We start from the raw sequence: 26,766 nt of genomic DNA on the forward strand, positions 1-26,766 counted from the left end.
CCCTCAGCCTCCCCGACAACCATCTCGCGTACTATTGAAATTGGGCCGCGTGATAATATGCCTCAAAATCAGGAGCCGCGAGCCCTCCCTCCCGTCTAGGGTGTATCATAGTGTTCAGCACCGCTCTACGCCTCCCTGAGCCCCATCAAAAGCCCATGATCATGGTATTTAGTTGGGCAAAATATTTTCCAGGGACCCAAAGTGGCAGCGCTCCAAAATAGTAAAGTAGACGAGGCAGGGTCACCATCTTTGGAAACTCCACTCTCCCCGCCACTGACAAAGGCAGGGTTCCCCAAAAATCACAATTACTCCTGGTAGCTCTCAATGCATGTCCCACGTTGCCCTCAAACAAGTCAGAAGGCTCGTGATAAATACTGACCCCTAAATAAGGCAATCATCTACTCTCCCACCTCACATCCAGTCCAGCTGGCAGGTCAGCTCTTCCTCCATGTATCGGGAAAAGGCACGTCTTGTTCCAGTTAACTTTGAGCCCCGCCATCCACCCCAGTCTAGCTAGCAATTCTCGGGCACCCTGTAACTCCTCAACAGCATTGGCGAGGGACATTAAAAGGTAATCTGCATAGAGAGCAATGTAGTGCACCCGATCCATTCTGTCTAATCCCCTGTAACACCGCCCCAATCGGGCATGGACCACTAGTGGTTCGATGGACAGGGTGAACAGGAGGGGAGACAGTGGGCAATCCTGTTTCGTCCCCCTGCCCACATTGCAGGCCTCAGAAATTACACCCCCGTTCGGACCCTGGCTATCGAGCGGTTATACAAAATCTTCATCCAGGCCACAAAACCCTCACCCAGGCCAAATGCCCTGAAGACCCTAAACAGGTATGGCCACTCAAGACTATCGAAGGCCTTTTCAATGTCAATCGATAGTACGCATGCTTCTCCCCCCTCATCCTTCGAGCCATGTACCAGTTGGCACAGCATTAGTATGTTGATGGCCGTATTCCGAGAAGGAATAAACCCAGCCTGGTCTTTGTGCACGAGTGTTGACATGTGAGTCATCAGTCGACTGGGCCAGAACTCTACTCAAGATCTTATAATCGAGATTAAGCATCGCGAGAGGGCGATAGGCTGTGCGGTCCCACGCCGGCTTGTCCGGCTTGAGGAGGGGTACAATTACTACTTCCCTTGTTGAGCTAGGTAGGTAGCCATCCCTCTTTGATCTATTGTAGAGGGTTAATAGCGGGGGCCAACAGGTCCACACACGTGGCATAAAACTCAGATGGTAACCCATCAATGCCCGGGGTTTTGTTCCTGGCCATACGCTTTATGGCTCCCCTGATCTCTCCCAACTCCACTGGCCGACCCAAGCTCTCTGCATCCTCCTCCTCGATGTGTGGCAGTTCGATGTCTAGGAAACCCCCCTGCTCCAGGACTCCTGGATCTAGCCTACTCTGATATAGTGTAGTGTGGTAGTCCAGAAACTGCGTGTTGATAGCCGGTTGACCACAATATATTGCGCCATCCTCACTGTGCAGCTCTAATATTGGTGTCCCTCTGCGCGCTGGGTTGGCCAGCCAAGCTAATAGTGCCCCAGATTTGTCCCTCTCAGCATGTGCCCTTGCCACGTATGCCCTGTGATCGTGACACCTGAGTCGCTCCACCTGTGCCGCTACCTCTTCTTTAGCCACCAGAAGTTCCTCCTGTTTATCCTCCCATTCAGGTCTCTCCTTCTCTATGTCCCTGAGCCTTTGTTCCGCCATCTGTACATCCCGCAGTAAGGTTTTACGTACTCCCACCACTTACCCAATGCAACGTCCTCGGATCACGGCTTTAAATGCAGCCCACTCGTTATGTATGCTGGTGGACATGTTTGTGTTGTGTTGAAAGTAGTCCTCAATAGCATTACCTATGGTGGTTCTGAAGACCTGGTCTTCCAGTGTTTCTGGGCGGAGGCGCCAGCTAGGGATGGTGGACCGAACTCGAACCCAGTTCAAAGACACCAGTAACGGGTTGTGATCAGAAGTTGTCCTTGCTAAGTACTCACTCAGCGTGACCGTTATATGTACATCCAGGGAGCAGAGGATAGCGTCCAACCGGACGTGCAACTCATGCATAGCTGAAAAATAAGAGTCATCCCGTTCCCCCGGGTGATGAGCCCAAGTGTCAGTCAATACCCAGCGTCTTTGCCAGTCCTGTCGGGCTTCAGCAATTCTATGAGCGGGAGCGTCAGGGAGCGGAGCATGAGAGCGGTCCAGGTCCATGTCAGTGATGCAGTTGAAATCTCCCCCCAGGAGTATAGGGCCTGCACATACCATTGCCAATGTCTGCGATAACTGTGCGTTTAAGTCCTGCAGGCGTTTTTTTTGCAATATTTTTACTTTGTGAAAATAGATGCTTAGAAACTTTTCAGGTGAAAACCAGACAATGGATTCCTATGGAAGGAAATACAAGTTACTGGTAAGTACGGTTAGAATTACTTTTCAGGGTCAGCACTGGGTTCTCTCCTGATAACAGGTGAGTAAATCGGAAATCGTTGTTTGGATGATTTTAGGTGAATATTGTAAAGTTCCAAAACTCCACACTTAGAACAATTTGCAAGTGAAACCAGTCAATGTTAGCCTACAGAAGGAAATGTAAGTTACTGGTAAGTATGGTTAGAATCACTTTTCTCGATCAGTACTGGGCTCAAAGATGCAGCACTGAGGTCTCTCCTGATAACAGGTGAGTAAATCGAAATTCGTAGTACATCCAGTAAGCGCCATAGAGCTGCGTAGCAGAGAGATGTAAAAAGGGGCATGGCCTGCACCACCTCTCTGCAACACAGCACAGTGGCGCTTCCTGGAAGCACCCGGTGGGCTACTTGGCCCCCATGGTCCCTCAGGTTTGAAGTGGAATTTTTTCACCAACTTAAAATGCGCCCTGTAACTGTTCTAAGTTAAGAGATTAAGTCCCCTTCAATCCTAAGGGTCCCTAGGGTCCAACGAGCCCACTAGGTACCTCCAGAAAGCGCCACCGAGCTGCGTTGCAGAGAGGTGTAAAAAGGGGCGTGGCCTCTGAACACCTGTCTGCAACGCAGCTCCCTGGCACATACTGGAGATATCTGTTGGGCTATTTGGCCCTCAGGGACCCTCAGTATGGAAAGAGAATTAATTCCCCAACTTAAAATGCACCACAGGCGCGTTTGCACAGTGGTGAAGGAAGGGGGTGTGGCCTGAGGTGATATAACTGCAAACACGCCTTGTGGCACGTTTTAAGTTAGAGTATTAATTCCTCCTCAATCCTGTGGGTCCCTGGGGGTCAACTAGCCCACCACGTACCTCCAGTATGCGCCAGGAGGCTGTGTTGCAGACAGGTGTTCAGAGGTCACGCCCCTTTTTACAATACCCTGCAACACAGCCAATTTTTTTTTAAATGTAAGCCAAATTAATTTGCGATCCCTGCAGAGGCCCCCGCAGCCCTGGGGACTGCCACCACCCCGGGCCTTATTAAAATTGAGTGGAGGACTCGCGGGCCCCCCCAAGCCCCAGGGACCACCACCTCCCCGGGGCATTGAATATTTAAATATTTAAATACGAGGGTCCGTTGCAGACCCCTGGGACCACGACCTCCCAGGGCCTATGCAAATGGAGGGAGGGAGGCCCCCCTCCTGGAGCACTTCATGGCCCTGCTACCCCTCAGGGCCGGCTCCTGCAATGTCTCAGGGTGCCCACCCCAGGACATTGTTGTTTGCTATGGCAGGGCGGGAGCACGGCTCCAGCCCTGCCATATGGGTTCCGGGCGGGGCACAGCACAGGATCGGCCCTGATCAAGTCAGCGGAAGATATAAGAGCAGTGATGGATGCAGGAGGCAGAGCCGCCTTGATTATGTTAGATTTATGCACGGCCTTTGATACGGTCCACCATAGGCTATTGGTGGACCGGTTGAGGGCCTGTGGGATTCAAGGAAAGGCACGTAAGATCCTGCAGGCCTTCCTTTCCAGAAGACCCAGGTGGTGGCTCTGTGGGACTTTGAATCTGACCCTTTTGTGCTCCCCTGTGGAGTCCCCCAGGGCTCTTCCCTGAGTCCGACTCTTTTTAACGTTTATGTCTCCACCCTGGCGCCAGTTATCAGATCCTTTGGCTTCAACTTATTATCATATGCAGACGACACGCAGATAGTGGTGTCGCTGTTACCGGGTGGAGAGGAAAGCACGGCCGACAGGTTTAGAGACTGTATGTGTGAGGTCAGCAACTGGATGGCAGAAAACTGTCTCAAGCTGAATTCAGCAAAGACAGACGTTTTGCTGTTTGGGGCCAGAGATAACTTCTGGTCCCCAAGATGGTGGCCGGAGGAAATGGGGACCCCCCATCACCAGTCGCGAAGGTTAAAAACTTGGGGGTACTGATGGATGATACTCTGTCCTTCAGGCCTCAAGTAAACGCGCTGTCCTCAGCAACATATTACGTCTTAAAAACAATACGAAAAGTCCTGCCTCTTCTCTCGGACGAGCATAGGAAGACAGTGGTAATGGGATTAGTGATGTCCCGGTTAGACTACTGTAACAGCCTGCTGCTGAACGCCCAACAGGGGCTGTTAAACAAACTCCAAATCCTGCAGAATGCAGCAGCCCGCCTGATCACGGGCACACCCAAATTTGCCTCGGTGGCACAGGACCTGGTGAAGCTACACTGGTTACCAGTACACAAAAGAATAGCTTTTAAAACGCTCTGTGTTATCTTCAAGGCGTTGAAAGGGCTGGGCCCCCACTGCATGACCCAGCTCTTCCAGTGGTATAAGCCAGCAAGATCCTTAAGGTCAGCCGATCAAGGGCTGGTTGTAGTCCCTAGAGTCAGGAAGGCTCGTTGGGGGGGAAGGAGCTTCTCCCTGGGAGCAGCAAGGGCCTGGAACGCCCTGCCGTTGGTCCTCAGACAGACACCAGACCTCCTGTCCTTTAGGAGAGTCCTGAAGACATGGCTCTTCACACACTAATGCTCCGGTCATGCATACTAGTGGTCAGTCAGCGCCAGGACAACATCTGGTAACAGTGCGCTTTAAAAATGTGAAAAATAAATTAATTCACATATGAGGACATCTGTAGTAGTCCACATGCATGAGAATTATGGATATGAATTGTCCTTGTAAACTATGACTATCGTAGTTCTCCAGACACACCTCAGGTCCAAATGTCCGAGTGGTCCATTGGAAGCAAATGTTCTATTATTTCCTTATATTTCTTTTTAAATAGGTAATGGGATGTCAACTAATTCTGGAAGAGTGCTCCTTAGATCAGGTTCAAAATAAATAAGCATTTGCAATGCAATCGGTCTCGCCTTTGGGACCTTACATGCATTTAGCTATGCAACACATTAGCCTGGGTGCTGAAACATCTACAGTTCTTTAACATGGAGTGAAAGTAGGCTCCAAACTGCGTGACAATCCAGGTATGGGAACACATGGAGAGAAAGATTGCCTTTCAGTGGGAAATGGTATAGTCCAAAGCTCCATTTTTAATAAAAAATTCTGGCCTTCGGTTGTCATATCACTTAAAATACAAGATTTAAAAAATATATTATTGTCTACGGGTGGCTTGTGGAAGACAATTTCTAAGGACTGCAGTCTAGAGAATAGTGATTCTGGTATTTTACTGACCTCTGCTGGTCGTTTTCTATCAAGAAAATGAAATGGAGGCAGTTGCCAATTGTTTTTTTTTTTTTTACAGTCCCTCAGCAGAAAGCAATTCTGGTATTTTACTGACCTCTACTGATCGTTTTCTATCAAGACAGTTAAATAGAGGCAGTTGAACAAGCAGAAAGCAATTCTGGTTCTTTACTGAACTCTACTGGTCATTTTCTATTAAGACAGTTAAATAGAGGTAGTTGAACAGGAAAAAAGTCCCTAAGCAGAAAAAGTCAAGTCGTAGTTCTGATCTCCAGAGCCCACAAAGTACATACACATATAAGTATATACTAAAGTATATACAAGAGGTCTTGAATGCTTGACCTAAAAAAGGAGGTCACTGAAAGAACAATCATTTCAATTATAAAATAACTTTAGACTTACCCTAAATTTGAAGACCTTAACTGATACCCAGCAGAGCAAGCAATAAAGTTATACAAAGTACATATCTCAGACATTTTTGCTTAATGAGACCGCAGTCAACCTTTTTAAAATAAATAAAACTAAACACAAGAACATATTTGGAAGTCCACAAAGTGGTACTTTAGAAAGAGGGCTACTTACTATTTTAACACGATGACCAGGAGTTGCAGATATATCCCAGGTACACTCTTTGCGACTAGGGTACTTTTCAGGCCAGTTTGGACTTGCTATTGAGCCTTCAGCACTGGTAAGCCTGTGTTCACAACCAGCTTATAAAGGAGGAGAAAATATGTTAAGAAGGAAGGGATGATTGAATAAAGCATTTTGGAATAAATAATGGGAATATTGAAGGTTCAAAAATAGACCTTGGTCTATAAACATTATCATAAATACATCACTAAATACATCCTAATATATTCCCGATATAAAAAGAAAACAGTTAAAAAGGTACATCTAAATTGTGCATGCAGAATTGAACAGCAGTTTAGTTACCGAAAGATCTGATGCCACCCCCTAAACCCTTGCAGTTTATCTGCCCCTTTTGGGACTCCCATATTGCACATAAAAACCTTCCTATTGCACATACAACATTTAAAAAACGTATTTATCAGCTTGATCCCGATTAGTAATCTTATACATATTAAAAAAACAGGCTTTAAAAACTCTTTCCATTTGTCTGAAAACCATAGACAATCCAGTAGAATGTGTAACCCACTGCATGTTACTGTCTGTCCACATGTACATAAGCCCTCCCTGCTCATCTCTGATTGCTGCTTTTGCCTTCATATCTGCAAAATATGGTTTTAGTCCAACTCTAAATCTTGACACAGCAATCCTTAGTTCAGGTCTTCGGAGGGCCTCGAGATAAGGGAACACTTCATTATTGATCCACTCTTTAACCAAAAACTGGGAGGACGGATTGCTCCCCAAATAGCACAGGTCCTCCTCTCTCGTGCAGTTACTTACAATTGTGTGTCCCATCCTTCACAGATCTGGAATTAATGACAATTTTACACAGAGCTTCCCTAGCGTGCATTTAACTTGAAGAGCCATATTCAGCTCACTTTCTTAATCTCCAGTTTACAGAGGTATGATATTTAAAAATTAGCCTCCCCGTTCATTCCTTGCCAAAAATGCAACATAGCTTGCAGCCTTTTACATCTCCATGCAGTAAGATGGCATGCTACCCTTATAGCCTGGATCATAGTTGAGGGCAGGAGTCTGACAGCATTGGGCATAGGGACAGCGCTCCATACTTCCGACTAAACTGTTTTAGGCCCAGGCAGAGGATAATGCTTTTAATAGTAATCCTTCCATGTGGTCTCACTAGTATAACTTGATATCAAACCACATACCCAGATATTTATATTTGTCTATAACATCAAATTTAGCAAAACCAAAGCACCGATTAAAATCCCCCTTTCCTTTCCCCAGCACCATTACTTCAGTTTTCTCCAAATTGACATTAAGTTTTTTTCTTAAACAATAATCATGGAAACTATCCAGTTTCCTTTTACACCCAATTCTGTCTTGTCCACTATTACCTGATTGTCAGCATATAATAGGCAAGAGATATGCGTCCCGCCCATTTTCGGGCATAAACCACCCACTCTGTGTAGTTTATTCAGTAGGTTGGACAACAATAGAGAGAACAATAAGGGGCCAAGACACAGACCTGCCGTAGGCTATTCCTTATCTGGATTCTCTTTGATGAGATCCCACAGGTATCTATAGATCACTCGAGCCCAGTTCTGGCTGTGCAATTCTTGAATTAGTGAGAGCAATGCCTTGTTGACATCAAGCTGCCCTAGCATACCCCAGGGTAGTTTATGATCAACCAAAGCAAATGTGGCCTAGAAATCAACAAAGCAGCAAAATAATCTAAGGCAGTTATCTATTGTTGAATGGCCTTCCTTGAAGTCTCCTTGCTCTGTCTGGATTAAATTGTTTTGCTCTATCTAAAACTTCCATAGGTCTAGCTATACTTTAGAAAATACTTTCAACCCCAAATCAATTAGACTTATTAGGCGATACTTCTTTGTCTATATAGCGTCATCCTTCTTATATATTGGCCTAATTATTGCCCCTTTCCAAGTCTCAGGATAACACCCAGACGTCAAAGCTTTTTGGAAGGTGACATAAAAAGGCTTGCCCACCAGACCACATTGTTTTTTATTATAACTGCTGGTAGGTTATTTGGGCCCGCTGCTTTGGTTAATTTAAGAGACTGGATGGTTTATTTTATCTGCTGGAAGGGAAAGTGTGACTTAATATCCACACCAACGTTAGCAGTATTCTTCCAGTTCTCATCTACATTGTTACTGTAATATAGATTACTCAGATGGTTGATCCAATCATCTTCTCCTACTAAACACTTCATTTCCCCTTGCATGTTCCCGTCACGCACCAGCTGCCAAAACATCCTAATGTTATGTGCACCTATTGCTTCAAGCATAGTTTGCCAATTTCTGCTTAGTAGCTTCAATTTCTTTTCCCTCAGCCTATTTTCATATTCGAGTTTTGCAAGGCGTTCTCCCCTGAACATGCCTTTTCCTAAGAAATCTTTCCTATTTTAGTACCTTTAATTTTAGGCTCCTACACTCTTTATTAAACTAACCATTTCTCTTGCCCCCTTACAGTATTCACGTTCCATAGTCACAGGCCCTGCTTTGAGAGTTTATCCTCAAACAGTTTGACACCTGCTCCTCCACCTGGTCAGACCATATTAAAACAGTATTCAGATCCTCAGACATGCTGAGTAACATGCATTCTACCATCAGGTCACTGAGCAGTTTCAAATGGGCCTCTGTTATACAGGTAGTCATACGTCGAGGATTTTCTACTTGCAGTGGGGCAACTCTATTGCTTTACTCTACTCTCAGTGTTACCTGTAAGGGTAAGTGATCACTGGCCTCTATTTGCAACTATTCAAATCCCTCTACCTTGGAGAAGTGGCAAGTATTTATAAAGACATAATCAATTGGACAAACCTGATTGCCTACTTGGAGGGTCTGTCTTGCAGGGTGGTTTGTATCTGCCCGTCTGTTGACACAACACAGCCCTATGGACCCTAGACATTTTACAAGGATTCATCTTGAGCACTACCACCTGGGTTAGGGGAACATTCAGCAGCTAGCAACTCCTTATACATCTTATCACTGGAAGATGGGTCTGATTTGCCTTTACTGTACTGATTGAGTCCATATCTTGTTCTAACAGTATCATCTGGGCTTCGTAGTCTACTGTATTCCCTAGTTGGATGTATACATTAACCACAACTATTTTTCTTTTTTCCCAAGGATTAGTATAGAGCTCTATCTGACTGGCCAGTAGCCATCGACTTTTGACTTTCAAAGTGGTTATTTTATTGGCTATTTTATTTGACACTAAGGTCATCAATCCTCCCCGAGGGCCGGCAATGCCCAAACGCACAGCATTTTTTCGAAAGCCTTAAAAAGCCACCCACTGGCTTGGGTACTTTACACAGCCAAGGCTCCTGGTAGCACATCATTTTTAGAACTTCTCAATATCTCCTAAAGCTGCCATGGGCTAAGTGTTTCCTATATCCCCCTATGTTCCAGGTTAAAACCAACAAGCTGTATGAAGACCTCGACCCCTAATCCAGATCACTCATCTCCCCCCAACTATTATCCTCATAACTTTACCTTGAATCAAGTAGAAGTTCAAATCGGTTCCTCAGCATCTGTTCTTTGGCCGAACTTGCTATGGTTACACGTAGTCTGTCCTCACTTCTATCAGTAAATGTTCTTCTGTTTTGGACCCCTGCTGGGCAGTAATGTACTTGGTCTGGACATAGCCCAGTATAGCAGGTCAGGGCCTTTGGGTTACTGAGGCTCCACCCCTCTCTTTCCAACTTATTCATCAATGCCAATCTTATACCCTCCCTTCCCTTATTCTTTCTCAGCTCTCACTAACATCTGTTTTTCAAATTCTGAATAGAAGAAGGCCTTCGCCACCTCTTAAATTCCAAATTTGTTGTGAACCCTATTTGCCTTATATCACTAGATGTGATCTCACATAGCCTAGGACATTTGGCTATAGCTTGTAACAAATGCGAGCAGTTCAGAGGTTTTACCTCCCTCTGACGCGTACTACCTGTTCCTTTTCCCCAGGGTTCCAAGTATACTTATAGACTATCCCTTCTATTATATCCTTCTCCACGCGTCTCGCTTCTGGGGGCTGTAACCAACATTAAGCATCCACTCCACTCAGGTTGTTTTAGCTTGGTCTCGCTCCTTTTGTTTCTCCCAGATACCACACCCTTCACTTTTCCTTACTCTCTTTCAGCATCAGGGTTCCGCTCCCACTTTCTTTCACATACCTTCAGGCTTGCATGCTTCCAGACTGACTGGGTAACCCTGCTGCTTGGTATTCTCTCAGTCCCACTTCCCCTCTTTCTATTTCCCATTTCACTCTTCTGCCCTGGCTCTTTGCCTGGGGTCCTAACACTACCCTTTCTCCCCACCTTTTTTCCAGCTCTTTTTTCTTGTTTGTTAGTTTTCCAAATTTTCTGGGATGAGATATATATTAGGGCTCCCGGCTTTATGGTTTCAATTTTTTTGAACATTTCCGTCTGTATTTATCCATATTTATTTTTTGGCCATTTTATCTGTATTTATCCATATTTCTTTTGTGTTTTGCGTATGAATGAAGTTAAAAAACTGTACATTTCCATATTTATTTAACTGATAGATGAGCACTCATACTTTGATGTCTGTCGTGTTTTAGCTATTTAAGCTGTCAAATATTACATAACAATACATCCACTGGTAAATACTAGCAATATATCATAAATGTATGTTGACATATGTTGTTATTTTAATATATTTCCTCCTGTTTCTTAATTGCCCATGCTGTCCATATGCTCAGCTGCTGGCCTATAATTCATCAAAGCCAGCATGGAGAGTCACTTAAAAGGACCACCATTTCTGTATTTATCCACTTTCAAAAATAAATGCAGACAGAAAACACATTGTTTCCTGTCTGTATTTATCTGTAAAAATGAGCAAAAATGGAAAACAGGAAGCCTTGGATATATAACCTTTGCCCCCTCTTTGTCACCACCGTAGGGCACTTCGAAGTATATACGGTTGGGGGGCAGGCAGTTTGTGAGTTCTCTAACTCACTAATGTTGGCCAAATAGATACCTCTTGGTCTCTTTTCTCTGGTACTGGACACATTAGAGTGGGCATGCAATTATTAATCTATTTTAGTTCCTCTGTAATTTCGTGTGGACCTCCCCAGCTCATTATTCTCTGTCACAGCTTTCAGTATTGCCCAAAGCTTTTCTGCATTTAAAACGTCACCTCTAATAAAGATAAGGCCAGGGTTGTTGTTATATCTAAGCCATTGGAGGACCGTGAGCCAACTAGGGGGGTAGGGAGTAACCCTGGGATAACCCTTACTGCCTGTTCCAATAGGTTCTTCTGCCTAGCCCCACTCCCTCCTCCCCTGGCCCATCCACCACTTGACGCAGGGCCTCACTGTCCTCAATGAAGTTGTTTACCACAAAGGGGGAGAGGTGACGAATATAGCCTTGGTTTCAATAAAAGAAAATCCTCCCCCACAATTTTACCCATTCACCCCTGAGTCCAGAATGATGGAGTCACTTGTTAAATTCCTCTCACCCTCTTTCCGGTCATAACTTGGTGGCTTCTCCAGCAGTGTGGCTTGGTCACAAACATCAGGTCTCCTTTAAAAGTATTTTTCCACAAATTCCTTTATAGATTGTGCCAGTGCATCACACTCACTTCCTCCATGGGGTACCCCGGGGTGCCTGTTAAATGTTCCTCCCTTATTATATGGGAAGACCTTTTTACTTAACAGTACTCCCCACAGATTTGCTTTGTTCACTTTCTCTGGGGGGAGGGGGCCATTTTACCGAAGTGTCTTTCTGCCCCCTCTTTAGGCCATATCCCCTCAACTGCCTTCACTTTACGCTGTGACCTTTTGCCTTTATGTGACCATGCAACAATTAATCAACTGCAACTTAAGTAGGGCCATTTGCTTTTAAGGAGAAAAATACTTCCAATGCAAAAAGGCTTACCTCTCCCTCTGCCTTGATGCTACCACAGCCTCTGTACTTCCTTCTCAGCAAGATTGATTACTGACAACCCCTCTTTTCCTCCGATATACTTGCCTGTGATTCCTTGCTGCAACTCCTTGCTGCTTCCCCTGTACCCTCCTAGCCCCCAACACTGAATTACTGTCCCGCCATACACCCTAGCCCCTCAATCTTCTCAAGAGGGCAGGGCGCGGTGGCGGTTAGTGGAGGGGGACTTTGAGGTTTACAGATAAGGCAGCCTACTCCAGCAACTACATGGCTATCAAGAGCTGGTAGCAACAGTTAGTATGCCATAATCGTTCTCCAAGGTGCCAATGGCCACAATATATAAAGTTGGTGAGTCTCAGGAGATATCAGGTAAATATCGGGTGGGCAGGCGTACGATTGTGCAAGTTGGTATGTTGTGGCATCGGGCTCTGCAGATTTTCTGCCCGGGCGGGACGAATTCAAACAGCATGGCGACTCAGCTGGCAACGCGGTACACTCTGGCGCAGCAGTTGCGAGCATGGAGTCAACGGGCACAGTCCCGCCCAACTGCCAGACCAGATGCTCCTTGACCGTAAACCAGCATCCTAGGACTGGTTTCAGCATTCGGTCCATCATCTTTTTGTGTTACTATATTTTCCTAAGGTGGGAAAAGTATGCCCAGACGTGGGTATCATGCTCGCTATACCACTGGATTCAAGCTAGCCTGTCTGAGGAGGGGTGATACCCCGTAACTGGTCCCAGGATGCTTGTTTTCCAGTCCAGGGAGGACCTGGCCTGGCAGTTTGGGCTGGAACGTTCCCATGGGGATCTGGGTCAAGAATGATTTGCATATGGTCGGGTCCAAACTGGGGTGGCATGGTGACCAAAAAAACAATGGATTGAACCCAGATCTGTGACTGGAGGTGAATGTCTGACAATATTCAGCATTCTGTCAATCATCGTTTTGTGTTATATTAGTCGCCCTAAGAGGGAGGGGTATTGACAGACAGAATTTGCACACAAGCACTTTACCACCTATAGCAGTGTTTTTATGAGAATGATAATGGCAGTGCTATAAAATGATCCCTACCTTGTTTTGTTAAGGCAATATTTTCCTTAACTTGGAACTTTTGGTATGCACTTAGATTAGATTACTGGCGACGATTTGGATTTCTGAGGGGGCATCTACCATCTCCTCCCATTATGGATTCTCCATAATTTTACTCTTTCCAACTTGGGAGCAGGCTTCTGCTCCGGAAGACAAGGTACTGTACGTTTGCTGTTAAAGCCTGGTGTTTAAGCCGTATTTCAATTTCACATGCACTTGTCAGTGTCACAAAGACCATTACTCAGCTGGATCCTCCTTACCTGGATTTCGGCTTTGCTCTGTGGGTGGCTCCTTACAGTTGCCTTAGATGTCCTTGACTACCAGTGTGGGGCAGTGAACTACTCTGGGAGCCGTCCCTCACAAGCACAGATGTGTTTGGTGCTGTTTGCGCCTCCGCTGCTCTCAACTCTATGGGAGGCTTCTTTTGTGGGTGACAACTGTCAGCTTTGTTTTTTATGTCGCTGGTAGGTGCAGTTTTATATGGCCTGCTGCAAATCTCCTGTGGAGTTTGCTTTCTGAGAACGCTTCGCTGACAGTCTCAAGCAGTCAGGCATGGGAGATTGACTTACGTGCCCTTTGTTGAGGCTTTGCTGACAAGAAGAGCTCCTGTTTCCCATGTCTGCAGCGTGCTTAAATGACAGGCACAGCTATTGTCTTTTGCGCTGTGGAGGTGTCAGGGACAGAGTGTCTGAGGGGAATTCTTGTGAGAATCGCAGCAAGGATCTTCTATTCAGCACTTCTTTAACAACTTCATCTGTGCTGACAAGCACAGCTTGACATATTCAACCTGTCGGGATCTTTGGATGTGGTGCCATGCCTTTTCCTGCATTCAGGAGGAGTGGGTCAAGGGAGCTTCCTCATTGCTCTTCCAAGATAGACTCCACCTTTCAAGGCGGGTTATTCTCATCCTCAGGAAAGGTAGTGTGCACAAGCATCTTGTTTCTCAGTGCTGCGCACACCTGGTTATTTCTGCAGTTTAATCTGGTCAACACGTGTGTAATCCTTCACTTCCTCATGGTGACACACATACCTTCTGGATTTGGAATAGAAGACATTGTTGTCTATATGTGCTTTTAGGAAAATCTGTTTTAACAACTTGTAATTTCCCTTCTTTTGTGGAGGATATCTGAAGTCTGTTTTCAGCCAGTAGGTTCCCAGTTTTTCTGTCCAGGTTCTTTTATTGATCTACGTTCTAACTTAAAGTTTGTACATCTTATGCCTATACATGATCTTTAATGTGCTATTAGGAAATCTGTTTAACAATTAGTCATTTCTCTTCTTTTGTGGAGTATAACCTTAGCCTCCGTGTCCTTAAAGAAAAAATTCAGATTTTCTGCTCATCAGGCTGTGGAAAATCTACATTTTTCAGTACAGTTTCTTTTACTGTTCTATATGTTTTCAGTCTATTTAGAGCATACAGCTATATATTTGAAAGAGATCAGATCTCAACCCACTTCTGAACTGGTTGCCGAGGTTGGTGAGGAGAAGTCAGATGAGGAAGTATTAAAGTTAAAAAACGTTAATACTTCCCCCTTAAAACCTGATGTGGAAAACTTCAAACGAAGGTGCTACCGGTGTGGTTGTAGCAGTCACCTAGCTAATTGTACTAACTGCCAAGCCAGAACAGCTACTTGTAGGAGGTCCAACAAGAAAGGTAATTTTGGATGGGTATGGTGGGACTTTTTGAGAAAGTATAAATGTTATGATAAAAAAACTTTGAAGGAGAATTCCCAAGTGGTTAAGAATTTTTTTTTACAGGTTAAGGATGAGGATTGGAAACAATAGGTCAACTACCCAGAATGCAATATATACACTAAGGGTAGTCCTATTAAAGTATTTGCCGACTTGTGCGCTCCTTTTCATAAATATTTCAGAATTCAATAAAATGACAGACAAGAAAGTTACTAATCTGCTTGATCCTGACATTGCTCCAAGTGGATACAATAAATATTCTATTCCTCTCAAGGTCATGCTTAAATCTCATATTACTTTCAAGAATCATTCCACGTTGGGCAAGGTGTATGTGGTTAAGGAAGCATTCAATTTGTTGGGTTGGCAGCACCGAAAGGAACTGGAAATCAAATTGGATCCCTGTAACCTAGAGCAGGTAGTGGTAGTTAACCAGTCCATCAGTGGTGACCAGATGTGTACAGAATTTTATGAAATTGTTTTTAATAAGTTAGGTTTACTAAAGAATTTTCAAGATAAAATTAAATTAAAGTCAGCTGCACATAAAACCAGACCTTTATCTCACTTAATGAAAGAATCATTAGAAAAGGAGTACAGCATACTAAATGTTCTTGGTATAATCCAGTCCATCGAAAGCTGGGATTGGCTAGCTCCCATTGCTATAGCAAAGAAAAATCAGGGTAATGACATTAGATTATGTGTAGACTTATGAGACCAAAATAGGTGCAGTTAGATTGAAGGACATCCTCTTTATCACATTCATGAAATGTTAAGCACCGTGGAAGAAGCTGTGTGTTTCTCAGTTCTCAATCTTTCCAATGCCTACCATCAGGTGGAGTTACATCTGCAGTCCAGATGGCTAACTGCATTCACCATTCCCATGGGTCCCTTCATGTTTTGCAGGAAGCCATTCTGGTTGGCATCTGTTGCTACTGTCATCCAGAAAATAATGCAGCATGCCTTAGAGGTGATCCTTAAATTCTGTGCTTTCAGGATGATATTCTGATATAGGGGGCAACTGTGGAAGAGCATGATAAAGATTTAAGAGTCATTCTTGACACACTCATCGAAGCAGTGCTTATGTTAAGAAAAGAAAAGTACCAGATTGGCATGGTTGCTGTTGAGTTCTTGGAGCATACCATTTCCTAAGATGGATTCAGCCCAAGTTTTGTTTACTGAAGGCTGTCAAGAAAGCTAATACTCCTAGGAATAAGGATGAACTTAAATCCTTTTTGGGTCTATTGAATTCATGGTAAGGTATGTTAAAAAAATTCTGATCTTACTTACAGCCTATGAGACTTGTTGAAGAACCATGTCCCTTGCAAGTAGTCTGAGGACCATCAGCTATCTTTTGAAAATTTTAAAAAGTCTATCTTGTCAGCGCTCTGTCGGTGCAAATTTGTACACAATAGGAAAACTATACTTAAAATGGATGCCAGTAATAGGGGGTTAGGTGCCATGCTTTCTCAAATCATAGTTGGCAAGGAGAGAATTGCAGCACTTTCTTCTCAGACCCTGAGCAAGTCAAAGTATAACTACTCTGTTGTGGAAAGAGAGGTCCTGGCATGCTTCTGGGCCGTTAAGCTCATCAAGTTTTATCTGTGGGTTGCACAATTTGACATCTGACCAGACCACTAACCCCTTATCTATATATTCTTGAACAAAGATTCATACAACAGCAGTCCCTGAATTGCTAGATGGGTCCTGGGTTTAAAAAGCTTTGGTTACAAACTGGAATATGTACCCGGTAATCAAAATACCACTGCTGATTTATTTTTGAGAACTACTTTAAACATAGATGAGAAATTTAAAATGTTTGAGTATCTAGTACTGGTAATCAACTCTCCAGCAATTTCCAATGATGAGTGGATTGAAGCTAGTTCAGAGGATGGTTCTGTAGTATGTTTATCTAGGGACCTTTATCGATACTCCTATTTTCTGACCCTTGTCCGGTTATTATTCACTAATGTCCATACAACGGCACAGAAACCCGTTTTCAGATTAAGTCATAGCGCATGCTGTCACATTGAGCAAGCACTATTCCTCCAGCCCCCTAGAAAGCACACCGAGTTCTCTAAACAAACCAAGCCTGCAGCAAACCTGGGAAATCCCCGCAGCTATTGTTTTGATTTCGTTCGAGAACTCCTGTAAAGAATGTAAGAACGACCAGTTCTTAATGACATCTTTTATTGACGTCTTATGTCCATCCTTACGTCAAACCCGGCACCTTTCAGGTATAAATATACCAACGCTGCCCTAAGCAAAGATACGGTGGTGATGAGCTTGGAGCAGTGACTACTTGCCGGAGAGCCCAGCTGATGCAGGAAGCCCACGGACGCTGCCCCTCCCTCTTGACGCGCTGAGAGAGACGCTGCCTTTTCTCCTGCCGAGAAATCCAGCTTCCAGCGTTTCCAACTTGCCCTTGCGGGTAACTGGGATACCGAGTCCTGAGACAGAGATACCAGACCTCCTGCCTTCTAAATCCCAGGTACGGAACTGACTAACCCCTTACAGAGAATTCTTGAGTCAGATTCTTGGCAAAACAAACTTAACTTAAACTGCTACTTACTTACTCCCTCCCACGTATTAGGCTCAGGTCAGGTACACCGGGGTAGGCGTAGTTAGAACACCAGTTGAGTACGATTAGTCAATGTATATATGTATGTATATCTTTTATCCATTTTAAAGTATCATATGGCTAAGAAACCATATCAATGCTTTTACAGTATTATTTTATAATCCTGCTTTTACTGTATGCACTTTACTTAACCTTAAGTATTGCTACTGTAGCGATTCATTTCTCTTGTATGAGAAAAAGAGACTGATCAATAAATAACACCTTTTATTGAACACACCCATCTCTTCTTTCTCTACAATCTGGTGGAACTAAGTATGCACGTACTGACTGAGTAAAATAGTTGTCATTTGTTTTCACACGACTCTGGAGATATACTCTTGATTAGGGAGAGCAAAGTTGTCAGACTCCTATGTACGTTTTTTGGTTTATTCAACGTTGAAGGATACAGTGTTCCAAAAATATTGTGCACCTAATCTTTGTTTCCGTGGAAACCTGATCTGCAACAAAAATCTTCTTGTCAGTAAAATGTCAGACAATGAAGAAGATAGGGAGACAGCTAGAATAGCAGCTCAACTCCTAGCGGATGACAAGTCTCCTACAGCAAGACCCGGATGCAATACTCATCCCGGTCAGCATAAGAAAAACTATAACTTTAAAACTTATAGAAAATGGACTGACATCGAGAGGTGGTACAGTCATATTTGTAATTGAGGCACACAAATATCGGCAGACAGAGGTATTCTATTCATGGATAAACTTTCCAGCAGCAAACGCTGTAACAAAGGAGTTCCACTATTACAAAATAGAGGAACCACCGGATGAGTACACTCCTTTCGAGGAGGTGGAAATCCCATTAAAATACCAAGAGCACCTGCTCTGGTTTAAAGGCGCCCTAAAACATAATGATCACATCACCAGGCTCGGTCCACTAGGTAGACCAGGAGCAACGTGGCCGGTTCTAGCCAGCTACACACCACATCCAGACATTGAAAAAATGTCAATACCAGAACTTTTAATACAGCTAAAACAACTGATTAAAATACATAGACAATTAGTCCAGTATGTAATGCGGACTTCAACAGTCCAACCAACTATTAAAATTCCACAGCTGACCCCTCATCAGAGGAACACAAATAAAATCACACCACAGAACATACAATCCTGTCTAGGTAAAGTACCCATTAAAAGGGAACAAATTCCATTCTGGTTAGCACAAAAAATCACTCAAATAGAGGCAGTATTTCCGGATACTACCCCTACTGAGAAACACAGAATTCTGACTGTCTTCCAATGGGGATCGCACCACATGTGGAGGACTGTGACACTTGGGGTACAGTCTTTGCTTCCATTTACACAAAAACACATGGTGTTCCGTCCATGGCGGTAATACCAGAGGTGCTAAAACAGATTCAAAATGAATACGGTCCCGAACCTGCTTTAACTCTGGGTATGAAATTACTGAAAGACTTCAAGCAGGTCTCGGCAATATTACTAGCCAACATAAAGGGGGAAGCAGCAACTGTGGCGATCCGCCAAAGATTGAAAGAAACAGATATAGCAGAACAACCTTTTGAACTTGCCAGAATCATAGAAAAATCCTATGAAGAACTAGGAAGAGATAGTTTGGGGGGAAAACCAGTGAAACCCCAACTAACTGAAAATCCTGAAAAGGTATTTATTAAAAATAATCTAAACACTCCAAAAAAGAGCTGGGATGGAAATAAACAATCCACTCCCAAAGAAAAAAGATTCCAGTCCAGAGGAAGGTCTCCTCGGCGGAGAGAAAGATCTCCGGACCAAGGACACAAGTCTCCCCAGAGGGAGCCCTCTGAGAAAAAATATAACCTTAGAAATAGGGATAATTTGAAGAAACCTGATAGATATCAAGATATTGATACACGTCCATCTCGATCTTTTCAGACTTCCTCGCAGAAATCGGAAAGAAGAGGACGGTCAGAACACAGGGAAGAGCACGTCAAGTCCAAAGACAAGGAACCTGCTCATCAAAATAAAAAGTTACAATTTCCAAAGAAGAAGGTAGCCAGTATCAAAGTTATTAAACATGCCGAGGATACTGAGGACACAGCTGAAAAACGGAGAGTGGGCTCAGAGAATGCTAGACAGCGCAGCAGAAGTGAGCATAGCTCGCAAGATCCTGATGAATCATCTGGAGACAGTGGACACAAATGAATACATTCAGGTGGAAACTGCAGATACCAGAGTTAGCAAACCTCATAAAATATATGAAATAACATTACGTATAGAGGGAGATAAGACTAGGGAAATAAGGGGTCTATTTTGGGATAACCTCTCCAAAGGCTATGACATCCTTTTAGCTGAAAAAGACTGGCCACCAGAGTTTGTCAGGGAGTGCCCTCATGGCGAAGAAATGATTATGCCTGCCTTCTCAAATCACATTCCAATACATAGAAAATATACACTTGCAAGAAAGTGGGCAGTGGCCCAAGCTCCTGCATTATATAAAAACCACGTAGGATGGGATGAGGGCTCACCTCCTCACAAAATCCAGTTAAAATCTCAACCAACTGCACAAAGGCAGTACCCAATTAAGCAAGAAGCTAAAAAACAGGTCAGGGAGATCTTAGATCAACTTGAATACCAGGGGGTGATTGAAACTTGCACCTCACAAATGAACAATCCTTTGTTTCCTGGCTCCAAGCCAGACGATTCATATCGTCTAGTTTTGGACTACAGACACCTTAACTCATGTTGCAAAACCTTTGCAGTACAAAACTCACACAGTGCAGCACTAATGAATTGCATAGCGCGCAAAAAATACAAAACAACATTAGACATCTCTAATGGATTCTTTTGTCAAAATATAGCACCTGAAAGCAGATATATGACCGCTTTTTTAATAAATGGCTCACAGTAAAATTTCTGTCGTTTGCCACAGGGGTTCAAGAACAGCCCAGGATTATTCTCAGCGAGAGTAACAGAGTTACTACAAATATATGATGATGAGGCATTATCTAATGTCGATGACATCTATCTAACAGTTGATGACTTGGATACTCACTTGAAAAGAGTGAACACCATAATACTTGGGTTCGCAGCAGAGGGTTACAAATTCAACTTCAAGAAGTCAAGAATTGCCCATCTGACTGTCCTATTTTTAGGATATGAATTATCAAGTGAAGGCAAAAGCCTGGCTGACAATTTCCTGGAGAAATGTGCTCTAATCCAAGCACCAAGAACGCTGAAAAACTTACAATCAATTCTAGGTTTCCTGAATTTCGGAAGAACATACATTATAAATTACGCGGAGAGGGTTAAACCTCTCTATGACTTAATAAGACCAGATTTTAAAAGAATCAATTGGACTCAAAAACACACAGAAATTTTGAGATCTTTACAAACAGACATGTTAGTTAAAACAAAACTGCAAACACGCGATAACACACGCAACCTTGTGATTCCGGTCATCCCAGGAAGATGCGGATTCACATACCTAACCTCTAATGAGGGAGAAACGGTACCAATAGCTTACAAATCACATTTGTACACAGAAGCTGAAAGAACATTCAGCATTAAGAAAAACATTGTTCATGCGGTTCAAACAGCTGTAGCAAGAGAAAAAGACCAAGCTGACGGCAGACGGATTACAGTCAGGACAGCAGAATCAGCCTTTGAGGCATTAACAAGCCCATGTAATTTACCTACTATGGCATTAAATCCAAAATGGATACAATGGGAAAATTCTCTTGCTACAGACAGAGTGAAATACTATTTTGACCCGGAAATGAAAAAATTAAAAAATCTAGAATATGAAAGAGAATACCCTCTGCCTAGCGACATTCTGCCCATACAACTTTACGCCTGCGTAATATACACAAACAGTTATGCAGAACCCTCAGTTTGGGGAAAACAAGCCTACAACGCTACATGCGAGATTGTAAAAAACGTGTGGCGCGGAGAAAAAATAAGACCTCTGCTTACAAAAACACACTCAGTGGAAAATAATTCAGAACAACAGACTGAAATAATAGCGTTAAAAATGGCGCTAGATAATGCCGATCGCGAATTCCTGACACTAATAGTGTGGGATTCGTATTACTGCGTCAAATCATACAATAACGATTTACAGAAATGGATTCAAGACGGTTACAAAGATGACACAGGTGCCACAATCAAGCAAAAATCGCTTTGGGAACAAGTAGTTCTTTTACAAAAAGAACTACCAAAGACTCACGTGATACACTCTCTGAGTCATCAGCGTGATGGCGTTCACGTTGCAGGGAATTCATTGGCTGAGACAGCCACAGCGGAAGCAACTAACTCGGCTTGCGTAGCTACAAAAAAGCGTTCGGAAACATACATTGATGGGGAAACAATGCTGGCGGTAAAAACGTCATCAAAAGGCGACTGCTCAGCGCAACCCATCATGTGTCCACTCAATTATACATACATAATCGATGCAAACTCCGTTCCTTTTGCTCAAATCCCTGGAGTGGGGGATAGAGTAATTCCAAACACGAACAGGAGAATATTGTTAATAGCAGACGCACATATGGGTGAGGGTCTTAGACACCTTAAGCTAAAGGATTCTCTGGAAGAACTGCAATCCACATACTGGTGGCCAGGAATGAGCCTGCAACATCACATATTTGCAAAAAACTGTCCAAACTGCAACAGAGATCGCAGTGGCGACCGAGACGGTGTATTGCCATGGCGTTTCACTCAATAAAGAATTAGGCCATTGACATAAAAAACCCAGAAGGAATAATGCGTCAAATTAACATATAGAGACTATCATCACTTAAAATGTAGACCCCAGCTCTTGGCTGACGTCTGAACTGTTATAAAAAGATTTGCGAGTCTATAATGGCATATACGCAAGGGGCATGCTACATTCTGTCCATTGTCCTGCTTTTAACTCTCGAGCTTATGGGGGGGACATGGCCAGCATGGGCATTGCATTGCGGGACTCTTATCACTTCCTTCCTGAGGGAAACGGGATGGTGTAAAGAAAAAACCAAGGCATAGAGCAATCTATAACAGCAAAGGTATTAGGTTCGGGAGCTGGGTGGGTCAAACATTTAATAAGTGTCCAACGTAGTCTTAATAATCTGCCAAGAAATTCTCTGAGAGGTCTCAGTCCGTACGAACTATTGTTTGGGACTAGAATGTTAATCCATGACCTCGATAGTCAAACTTCAGTGGTTAAAGAAAAATGCTTTGATATCAAAGATCGTTTGGCTATTTTACAGGACTTAAACGAAAAAAGAAAAGACCTGAGCAACATAAAGTTGAAACAACAGCCAACAGCCACTGAACAGAAACTACCTGTCCCAGCAAGGCCTGTCTGGATTGCAAAAATCGGGGATCTGGTCAGAGAGAAGATCGCGGTAAAGAAGGAATTTGGGCCTTCTTACAGAAAAGCAGTACCTGTCTTGTCTGTCAACGGGACAAGATCAGTGGTATTACCGCCCCTTGCTGGTAAAAAGGAGAACCGAGTTGTATCCATCGACCTGGTTAAACCACAATCATGTGGCCGATAATAAGTAGTAGGCCAAGTGGACTCCCAAGAAGTAGTAGAACACCAAAGTTTGCTACAAATACAGAGGTTCAAACTGAGAGACTAATCACAATTGATAAACCTACAGTGAATGAACAAGGACTATGCAACAAAGCCATGGAACTTAAACCTCTTGAAACCCAAATCAAAATCTTACATCAAGAAACACCAGTCTACAATGATGTAACCACAGACTATGCTAGTGAAACAAAGAAAATTCAAAAAGCAAAAAGAAATCCAGAAGCAATTGAAACAATTGACAGAACAGCATCAGGCTACTTCATCAACTTCGATGACTTTTCTGAGGATCAGAGTGAACCTGAGGAACAACCAACAACAAAAACTTTTAAAATCAAAACAAAGGAACTCTTTCATCAACTAAAAGAAACCTATCTGATTTCTCCATGGATTGAACTTTGGGTGGCACTAGGAGTATTCATCCTCATACTTTGGCTCATCATGGTACTATGCTTGGGACATTTAATTGAGGGAAAATATGTTACAATGGACACAGCAAGTCAGAATATCAACTTGGTCCTGAAACCACACAAGTCTTCACACATCGAGAAAAGGGAACTTTCTTCAGTAAACTTCACAGCCAATCCTATACCCGGTGGGGTAGCATGGGACAAAACTGATTACGAAATATATGGTCCGGTCGAGCTCCTGAAGTATCCTCGTCAATTTAAGATTTCATTGAGTAACTTTGTAAAACCAAGCACATTCGCTGATGATTGGGACTTTGACAGTATTAATGATATGATGTCAGATCTAGTGATGTCAGCTAAATTTACAGGACATGATTATTTACAAGGTTCGTCTAATTATGACCAGATATATTGTTATAACCACTATGGTAACCATTATCTGCATAAATCAGCTCAACCTAGAAATGTTTTAAATTATAACCAATGGGAACATTGTGCAACTCCACCAAAAGGAAGTTTAAAAACATTTTATGATAAATTTTCATACTTCTCAGGGTTTAACACAAGTGATGCAGAAACGTTTTATTTTAAACTGTTAAATAAGACAGGAATGAAAAACATGCTTACAAACACAAAATTAATCTATTCAGAGACATTTTTTGAAAAATGAAAACATTTGGTTTTAATTTCTGGAACAATAATATTGAAACAAAAACGATCTGGGGTACTAAAGATTGGCAAGTGCAAGGTATAGAATCATTATTTAGAGCCTGCATGATCCCAGAATAAATTATATTTTTGAATGATACAATTCAGCAGACAACTTGTCTAGGCCTAGCCAAAATTAAAGACTTAAACAAACCGTCTATTCCAAAACCAACACCCAATAGTAATAGCACTACAGATGTTGAGATAGACGTATCCCATATTTTGAACCAAAACAGAACACATGCTGATTGGAAAAAATGGTTGATCTGGCCCACAGACACAAATACCTGTCAAGATAGATTCCTGAACAAAAAACTGGGGTTAACAATAACCAGGCCAGACCCTAGATACTCCCAGAGACAACATCCAGGGATTATAACTACATACAGTGTAGGGAAACTCTGCCTCGAATGGCTACGAACATCCACACTGGCAGAAATTAAGCAACACTCGACTTTACTTAAAGAAGGTGCTGACTTGCGTGATTTCATTATGGGACCACGCAAACAGCGTTAAAAACGTTTCATAGCGGCCTCTATATATGCAGCTTACAACGAAGCTTGGAAAGTAACTCAAATTGAAACAGCAGAGAAAATACGGGAAATTGACCGTGTTAATTTGGAAAAATCGCTTTCTGTTGTAGACAATGGGTTAATGACTGTCTTCCAGAATATATTCACTGGACAGTATTGTATCATCTGCAATCGATATAATAGAAAAAGACTTACTGATGTTACAACACGGTCAGTCCCAATTGCGTTCTATTGTACAGCTTGGCTGGACGTTACAAAATCTGCGTTCAGGCTACGTGCCTTGGCGTTTAATCAACACAACGTCATTATTCACTATCTTTAACCTTACTGATACACAAATCAGCTTGGCACAAAAGGGTGCAGAGTATACAATTCTGAGCATTGAAAAACTTGAGAGATTACCATTGACAATGTCAGAACGACCTGTCATTGAATGGATAATACATGGAATCATAACTATTCCGATAACGACTTTCCAATTTCGATACTGCCAGAAATATATACAAAAAACAACAAGTGATGGACTGAATGTGGATCAATGTCACACACTCCCCCAGTCAAAAGATCTGGGCCCAAATCCATCGTTTTTTTGCACTCCACACCACCCTGGGTCAGATAATGGCTTTATGCAAATCAGCTCTGACCCTGTTGCCCCATGGGAACAGTCCAGTCCGAACTACAACAGCCATATCTTTCCCAGACCGGAATCAAGCATCCGAGGACCGGACCGGTTTCGAGGTAACACCTCTCTTCAGCCCGGCTAGCTTGACTCCAAGTGGTGTGGAGTGCCTGGGACCCACGTCTGGGCATCCCCAGCGCACTTAGGGCGGCAATTGCAAAAAACAACAAGTGATGGACTGAATGTGGATCAATGTCACACACTCCCCCAGTCAAAAGATCTGGGCCCAAATCCATCGTTTTTTTGCACTCCACACCACCCTGGGTCAGATAATGGCTTTATGCAAATCAGCTCTGACCCTGTTGCCCCATGGGAACAGTCCAGTCCGAACTACAACAGCCATATCTTTCCCAGACCGGAATCAAGCATCCGAGGACCGGACCGGTTTCGAGGTAACACCTCTCTTCAGCCCGGCTAGCTTGACTCCAAGTGGTGTGGAGTGCCTGGGACCCACGTCTGGGCATCCCCAGCGCACTTAGGGCGGCAATTGCAAAAAACAACAAGTGATGGACTGAATGTGGATCAATGTCACACACTCCCCCAGTCAAAAGATCTGGGCCCAAATCCATCGTTTTTTTGCACTCCACACCACCCTGGGTCAGATAATGGCTTTATGCAAATCAGCTCTGACCCTGTTGCCCCATGGGAACAGTCCAGTCCGAACTACAACAGCCATATCTTTCCCAGACCGGAATCAAGCATCCGAGGACCGGACCGGTTTCGAGGTAACACCTCTCTTCAGCCCGGCTAGCTTGACTCCAAGTGGTGTGGAGTGCCTGGGACCCACGTCTGGGCATCCCCAGCGCACTTAGGGCGGCAATTGCAAAAAACAACAAGTGATGGACTGAATGTGGATCAATGTCACACACTCCCCCAGTCAAAAGATCTGGGCCCAAATCCATCGTTTTTTTGCACTCCACACCACCCTGGGTCAGATAATGGCTTTATGCAAATCAGCTCTGACCCTGTTGCCCCATGGGAACAGTCCAGTCCGAACTACAACAGCCATATCTTTCCCAGACCGGAATCAAGCATCCGAGGACCGGACCGGTTTCGAGGTAACACCTCTCTTCAGCCCGGCTAGCTTGACTCCAAGTGGTGTGGAGTGCCTGGGACCCACGTCTGGGCATCCCCAGCGCACTTAGGGCGGCAATTGCAAAAAACAACAAGTGATGGACTGAATGTGGATCAATGTCACACACTCCCCCAGTCAAAAGATCTGGGCCCAAATCCATCGTTTTTTTGCACTCCACACCACCCTGGGTCAGATAATGGCTTTATGCAAATCAGCTCTGACCCTGTTGCCCCATGGGAACAGTCCAGTCCGAACTACAACAGCCATATCTTTCCCAGACCGGAATCAAGCATCCGAGGACCGGACCGGTTTCGAGGTAACACCTCTCTTCAGC

General features: G+C 43.7%; 1 protein-coding gene across 1 annotated transcript in view; it reads right to left on the minus strand.

Annotated features, from left to right (window-relative positions):
* The window catches only part of TLL2 (tolloid like 2), a 2,328,887-nt gene that overhangs the window by 93,054 nt on the left and 2,209,067 nt on the right, over positions 1-26,766 (minus strand). The window contains exon 18 of the mRNA XM_078643121.1: positions 6,185-6,312. Within this exon, the coding sequence (XP_078499247.1) occupies positions 6,185-6,312 (128 nt within the window). The remainder of the gene's footprint in view (positions 1-6,184; positions 6,313-26,766) is intronic.

The sequence above is a fragment of the Lissotriton helveticus genome, chromosome 5_1 (assembly GCF_964261635.1).
Source record: "Lissotriton helveticus chromosome 5_1, aLisHel1.1, whole genome shotgun sequence".
Classification (NCBI taxonomy): Eukaryota; Metazoa; Chordata; class Amphibia; order Caudata; family Salamandridae; genus Lissotriton; species Lissotriton helveticus.